This window comes from Leptonychotes weddellii, chromosome 2 (genome assembly GCF_054177405.1).
Source record: "Leptonychotes weddellii isolate Sample4059 chromosome 2, ASM5417740v2, whole genome shotgun sequence".
Taxonomy (NCBI): Eukaryota; Metazoa; Chordata; class Mammalia; order Carnivora; family Phocidae; genus Leptonychotes; species Leptonychotes weddellii.
This window is the reverse complement of record NC_138370.1, coordinates 139705800-139712791: the sequence shown is the minus strand read 5'-3', so window position 1 is coordinate 139712791 and position 6992 is coordinate 139705800. Positions and strand designations below refer to the sequence as shown.

The 6992-nt window shown below is 52.8% G+C and overlaps 1 protein-coding gene and 1 long non-coding RNA gene across 2 annotated transcripts in view; one reads left to right on the top strand and one right to left on the bottom strand.

The window, feature by feature from the left end:
• The window catches only part of LOC145720195 (uncharacterized), a 23729-nt gene extending 19253 nt beyond the window's left edge, over positions 1 to 4476 (bottom strand). The window contains exon 1 of the long non-coding RNA XR_014143025.1: positions 4378 to 4476. This is a non-coding gene — a long non-coding RNA (uncharacterized LOC145720195). The remainder of the gene's footprint in view (positions 1 to 4377) is intronic.
• On the top strand, positions 3757 to 6037 carry GSX2 (GS homeobox 2). Its single transcript, XM_031019356.2, has 2 exons — positions 3757 to 4440; positions 5121 to 6037. Exons 1-2 carry the CDS (start codon positions 3867 to 3869, stop codon positions 5459 to 5461), a joined length of 915 nt encoding a protein of 304 aa, XP_030875216.2. The 5' UTR covers positions 3757 to 3866; the 3' UTR covers positions 5462 to 6037.
• Positions 6038 to 6992: the final 955 nt, after the last annotated feature.

The following is a 6992-nucleotide window of genomic DNA, read 5'->3' as shown; positions in this document are numbered from 1 at the left end:
TGGGGCAGGAGAACCGTGTGGGCAAACGCTAAAAAAATGAGAGAAAAAAGGACTAGGGATGGGGGGGGGGGGCTCTCTTTTGTGGGGGGGGGTGCAGAGGAAAGGGCAATGTGCAAGTTACAGCCGGTAAAACAGCTAAGCACATCAATAGGTCAGAACTCTAGGGCCTGCAGAATAAGCAATGCTAAGTCCACATTCTTTGCTTTCCCTGACTTTGCCCATGAAAGGAAATAGAGTGAGAAACAAGAGGGGAATGTGGGGTCCAGGTCAGGTGTGATCCCGGGTGGGGGAAGTATTGGAAGGCTTCTTGAAAGCTACAACCAAGAATCAAATCTCAAGGTTGAGATAGGAGGAAAACTGCTCATCCAGGCTCAAGTGAGAGAGTCCAGGGGCAAGAAGGTGGCACCTCTGAACTGCTTTGATTTTTTTCTCATTGGAGGGTAAGGGTGGGGTACCCTGACTGGTGTGTGTTAGGGGAGTGGAGGGGGGGCAATTTGGTTACCTTCTTATTTGTGACATTGTCTTGCACTCAAGGAAGACAAAGCCATCCTCTGTCATCCCAGCAAGAGGGAGGAAATCAAAGGATCCCCCTGCCCCTTAAAAGAACTAATTTTCTCCTTGAATTATGAAAGTAATGGCTTAGGTAACAGCCTGTACTCTGTACCCGACTGCTTAATACCGAATAAATCCTTCCACGTGGCTCCCCGAGTCGTGGCAATTAGAGCTCATTATAGGCTCATAAGAGCTCTCATTTCAGGGATTACTTAATGGACGATGAAATTTTATCGGACAGAATCACTGAGAAATAAAATTGCGTGGCAGCGGGGGCACCGTGGGGGCACACTGACAGGCTGCTCAGGGGTCCCCTCCTGCTTTGAGCAGGTTTGAGGAGCTGCTGTCCTGGGGAAGAGTCTGGCTGGGCAGGCCAGCCACATAGCTGCTCAGGGCCATGGAGGGTAGGCTTCCTTTGGGAATGGGGGTGGCAAGCCACAGTGGGGCCAACTTCTGAAGATGGGGCTGGGTTGAGAAAAGAAAGAAAAACTGAGAGATCCAAGAGAATTAATGAGGAGAATCTGAGGAGAGCCTCCAGTGTGGAACGTGACCCTCAAATTCTTGCTCTTGGTGGGTTCAAGCAATTTATTTTTAAAAAAAATTTGAACTTTGTATTTTAATCCCACTTAGGTAACATGCAATGTCATATTAGTTTCAGGCATACAATATAGCGACTTAACACTTCCATACATCACCCTGTGCTCATCACCATGGCTCAAGCAATTTAACCAAGTCCTCTCTTATAGGCAAGTTTCTCAGACATGGTCTGCTTTCCACCTCAAGTCTGGCCCCGAGCTACTGCACCCCTTTTAGCCCTAAGTAATGCCATGGGCCTCTCACTTTTCTAAAAATTCCTTAGCACTCCAACTGGATGTTTCCAAACTTAGACATAAATTAATTTAGTTGCTCATGCTTCATAATTAGGATTCTCTAAAGTCAAATGGTCCTCACATAAGCACAAATTCCAGCATATTAGCATAGGAGTTCTTCCCATGAGCACACCCAGAACAACAGGGAACACAGTGACCCAAACTGTAAGCCAAAAACAGACCTCTGATAACCTTTTACCCAATCCAGAAGAGGACAAAGGAAAGGGAAAAGCTATTACTTTCTTTGAGCACTTACAAAGTGCTCACATAAGTATATATTATATAAATTACACACACGCACACACACTTGCAGAGTGGGGAAATCATGTCACCTGTTTGGACAATTCAGGCCTGTAAAAAAACACCCAGCCTTTAAGCATCTCTTAGAGGTTGAGCTTCCATTCTTCCTGGGGCTGGAATGATTCTGGGACTACCTGCGTTCTGCTGACATGAGCGAGGGCGGGTAGGCAGGCAGGCTGGCTTGAGGCTGAACGTCTGTGATGGCTGCATCGCCAAACCTTGTGGTACAAAAGTAGTTACAGCTGAGCAGCCCTGAGTTAAGCCCTGAGACTCCTTAATTGTTGTCACAAGATGTTGGATTAGCACATTTCTGGAATAGCTGTCTGTTTACACTCTGGAGACCCACCGTCCACTAACCGCTTTCTAATTGAATTCTAATCACATTCAAATAGCTCAATAACCAGCCTCAGCTGCAATTCATAAAACTTTAATTGCCATCCATAAATCCTGGACTCCCCAGAGCGGGGCGTCCCTACAACCCAATTACACTTCTCTAGCAGGCAAAAGAAACGGTCCCAGACATGAAAAAGGGGAAAGGAGGGACAGACAGGGGACAGAGAGATAGCCATGCCTCCAGCTGAGAAGCTGATGCTCCCCTAGGATTTGGGCACTTGGTTCTCAGAGGTGGAGGGAGTCCTGTCCCCAAGTTTCTTAACACCATTGTGAACTCAGGCCTGAAGTCAGCTGTTTTGGAAAAAGGATCAGACTTGTAGCGGTTGCTCACCCTCCCTGCTCCAACCAGATTTTCTAAAGGGGCAAAAAAGAGAAAGCTGTCACCTCTGCCACTTTACCTTCCCCAAAGGTCAATAGGCCCTATCTTGGCAGCCACCCTCTCTCGCATAGCCACCTAGGCGCAAGTCTTCCGCTGGGGCCTGTGCCCCTCAGATTTCCTTTACCAAGCCACGGCTCCCATCCTGAGCCAGGATTCCTTGAGTGGCTCAAATTCCTTCAACCTCTTTCAGCTTTTAAAGGGGCGCAGGGGGTTGGGGAGAGAGCTGCTCAAGGTCTGTAAAATAGAAAGGCGCAGAAAATCACAGGACCCAGAGCAAAGGCCTTCCCCAAGCCTGCCCGGTCTCCAGGAGGGCTGGGGTTTGGGTCCTCTCTCCAAAATCATTGCGACGGAGTTTGCAGGGTTGTCCTGGAAATGCATTGGCTTGGAGAACGGAGAGTGACTCTTCGACGTGTCTCTTCGCCAAAGGGTACACTGCCCATTACAAAGGAGCACAAGGAAGTGTCCTTGATCTGAGCGGCCCCAGGAAAGCCCCAAGTGCAAAGGCATTTTAGAGCGTCTCAAGCGTTAGGATGAAAGGCTCTGCAGCTTCTTAGGTGGGAGGCTTCACTCTTGTGCCGCGGATCGGTCACGAACTAACCACCTGAATGACTATGGCCAAGTCCAAATGCTGGGGGACTGTGTGTGTGTGTGTGTGTGTCTGTGCGTGTCTGTGTGTATCCGTGGTACAAGCCGCGGTGCCGGACTCGGCCGCCGCCAGTCCGCCGCCCACACAATCGTGCTCCAAACAGCAGGCCTCACACTCTTCCGCGCCCAGCCGCGGCTGGTACAGAGGAGCGGGGAGCACTGGGCATCCCTATTAAAAAGGCCTTAAGGTCCCCACCTGGTGCGCTTTTCGGCCGGGAGTGGGGAAGAGTTGGGCTGGGGCCCGGGCTAGGGAAGGGGGTAGGATGGGGGATGCAGCTCTGATTTCTCGAGAAAGCGTGGAGAAAGAGGGGGAGGAGGCCGGCCTCCCCGCGAAATTAACAAAACCTACACTTTGCAAAGTCTCCCCCATCCCCCTCCTTCGAGTTCTTCCCTGCCGCGCGCCCGCCCCTCCTCGCCGCTTCTGTTGTGACTCGGGCAGCCTATCCCGAGGGTGGGGAGCTGCTGAGGAGCCTGAGCCGAGCGGTACTCCGCAGCATCACGTGCCGGGGTGGGGGCTATAAAATCCCGGAGCCGGGGCGCCGGGCGGGGGACGTGAGGACCAGCCCTCTCCAGGGACCCCTTTGTTCGCAGCCCAGACGCCGAACACCTCCGCGTCCCCGAGGGCTTGACCGCCCGCGTCCGCGCCGCGCCCGGGGCAGAGCTCAGAACAGGAGAGGGGAGGGGGCGCCACCGCTGGCCCGGCCCTCCGGCCACCCACCCCTCCCGACATGTCGCGCTCCTTCTATGTCGACTCGCTCATCATCAAGGACTCCTCGCGGCCCGCGCCCTCGCTGCCTGAGCCGCACCCCGGGCCAGATTTCTTCATCCCGCTGGGCATGCCGTCCCCGCTGGTGATGTCGGTGTCTGGGCCCGCCTGCCCGTCCCGCAAGAGTGGCGCGTTCTGCGTTTGCCCACTCTGCGTCACTTCGCACCTGCACTCCTCTCGCGGGCCCGCCGGCTCCGGCGGCGGGGGCGCAGCCACGGGGAGTGCAGGGGCCGGGGGTAGTGGGGCCCCGGGGGGCGCCGGGGCCCTGCCCCTGGTCAAGGGTCAGTTCTCTTCGGGTCCCGGGGACGCGCAGTTTTGCCCACGCGTGAGCCACGCGCACCATCATCACCACCCGCCGCAGCACCATCATCACCACCATCAGCCCCAGCAGCCGGGCTCTGCCGCTGCGGCGGCGGCCGCGGCGGCCGCGGCGGCCGCGGCGGCGGCCTTGGGACACCCTCAGCACCACGCACCTGTCTGCGCCGCCACCACCTACAACGTGGGGGACCCGCGGAGATTCCACTGCCTCACCATGGGTAGGGCGGGGGCTCTGGGCACCTACGCGCCGCGCCTTCCGGGCTCCCAGGAGCAAACTTTCCGCCTCCAGTGGAGGAAGTGGCAGCTTTGGGGGGGCGGGGAGGGGGGAGGAGGGGCTTTTCGTGGAACTGTGGAGTCGTCCCCAGAAGTTCCACGAAGGTGGAAGTTAGCTTTCGAACCTCTCCAAGCAGCCTGGTGCGTGCACTCCCGGTACCTGGTGTCCGAGTCTTGCGTAATATCGGGGCCTTTGGGACCTCGAACTTGAGGGTTGAGAAACCGAAGGCTAAACTGGCTGAGGTGCGGGGTGGGTAGGTTTGAACTTAAGTGTGGCATTCCGTCGTCGGGGCTAGCTAAAGCCTTTCGACGCTTTTGGCTAAGCCTGCCTGCCTCTCTGCTAGGCTTGAAGGGAGCCGACCGGACAATGCAAGCCTCCACCCCTCTTTAAGCCTCTGACTTTACAACTCACACATCAAAGGCCTTCACTTGCTGTGGGCGTCTCTGTCCTTCCCCGCCGAGTAAAGAAGTGCCCTGAAATGGGAAAGGGTGAGGGATGGATACAGGTGTTTGATTGAGCTTCGCGGGTGGGTCCTGGAGAGGCGTCCTTTCCAAGGGATGGCACGTGGGGTGGGATCGCCTCACCCGAGAATTACCTCTCTGCCCTCTCTTGGCCGGTCTGCAGGGGGCTCGGACGCCAGCCAGGTACCCAATGGCAAGAGGATGAGGACGGCGTTCACCAGCACGCAGCTCCTGGAGCTGGAGCGGGAATTCTCTTCCAACATGTACCTGTCTCGACTCCGGAGGATCGAAATCGCGACATACCTGAACCTGTCAGAGAAGCAGGTGAAAATCTGGTTTCAGAACCGCCGGGTGAAGCATAAGAAAGAAGGGAAGGGTACACAGAGGAACAGTCACGCGGGCTGCAAGTGTGTCGGCAGCCAGGCGCACTACGCGCGCTCCGAGGATGAGGACTCCTTGTCGCCGGCCTCGGCCAACGATGACAAGGAGATTTCTCCCTTATGAAGGAGGGCCGCCTCCCTCTCACCACACGCTTCTGGCAGCCCCCACAACACCAACGCGGCGGACACCCAGGGGCCCAAATCCTCGCCCATTCTGTGGTCCCATCTGCAGAAGGACGGAGCTGAGCATTCTGCGGGCATACGTGCCCAGCCTGACCCTGCAAGTCTCCTCCTTGACCTATTTGTTTGAAGCTACACTCAAAGTTATAGGTCATTTTTTTTAATGTAAATAATCTAGATTCAACTCAGCCTTGTCATATAACAGGGAAAAAAAAAAAAACACGGTTGGCTTAAGTTTAGCACTGTATGTGGGATTTTGAAAGCGCATGTCATTTCCCCCTTCCCTACTGTCTTTCAGAACCTAAGAAGAACACGGGGTTTCTGGATTATTTTCTGTTGTTGTTTTTTAAATGAAAGTATTGAACTGCAAATAATTTAGAAAATTAAACCCTGTAGGTCTCGCTTTCTGAAAATTTGCCTGGGGAGAGATTGGAATTCAGGTTGCGAAGTCCCTTTGTATGTGAATAGTTTTATATAAAATTTATATTTATATTTATTTAAATAAATGAAACAAAATCAAGGTTTTAAATTTGTGGTGTTTGTGCTCACCATCTTTTCCCGGCTCCCCCTCGCCCATATCTAGAGAAAGGCATGGATGGAGGGATGGGGGGGGAGCATGTCTGAGAATTTAGAGGAAAGAGTTGACTAAAAACTAGTCATGTGGGGCTTTGGTTGACGGAGTTTGTGGCACACCCTCAGTCATGATGTTGCCTACCAAGTAGGAACTCCCCATCCTCAAAATAGCTAAACTGCTCACAGTTGATAGGACAAGTCACTCCATTTAAAGTGACACTGACAATTAATGACAGACAAACTTTTTGATTTATTTAGCAGGGAAAGGTAAAAATCCCTTACCTAAGTATTTATTTTCTGTAGCAGTCCCCCTCTTCCCCCTTTCCCCCACATCTCTCTTGGTACCAAAACCTGAAGTATGTGAAGGAATTTGAATAGTCAGACTAGTTTTAGGAAGAGCAACAATCCATCAAACAGGTTGGAAGCATGCACAAGGAAGCTTACAAATGATGCTGCAAGTGACTGGAAACATTAGTTCCTGGTTGTTCCTCTAGCGAAGAAACTGGCTGATTCCATCAGTGCTGAGAAAACAAAAGGGCAGGGACAGGGAATTATTCTGCCCAAAGATTTATATTCTTACTTTTTCAAAATAGCTCCGAGGTGCCTTTGGACTCTTGCAGTTTTTCTTGGTCTCCCTAACTTTAACCTAAATCTGTTCCCTTCTAATCCCTTTTTTCCCATCACCTTGCAGAGTTAATTCCTGCAAACCTGCTCCTGGAGATTTACTCTGGCTCTGCCCTCAGCAAGGCAACCTGGCTCTTTGCTTAGTGCAGCCAGGGCCTGTCACCTAAAGAAGACAAGTGAAGCTGGAAATATGGAAACTAGATCTCATTCCCTGCAAGCGGAGCCTACTAACACCCATTGATATTATCTCTGATTATTTTCTGTAAAGATGCCACCCA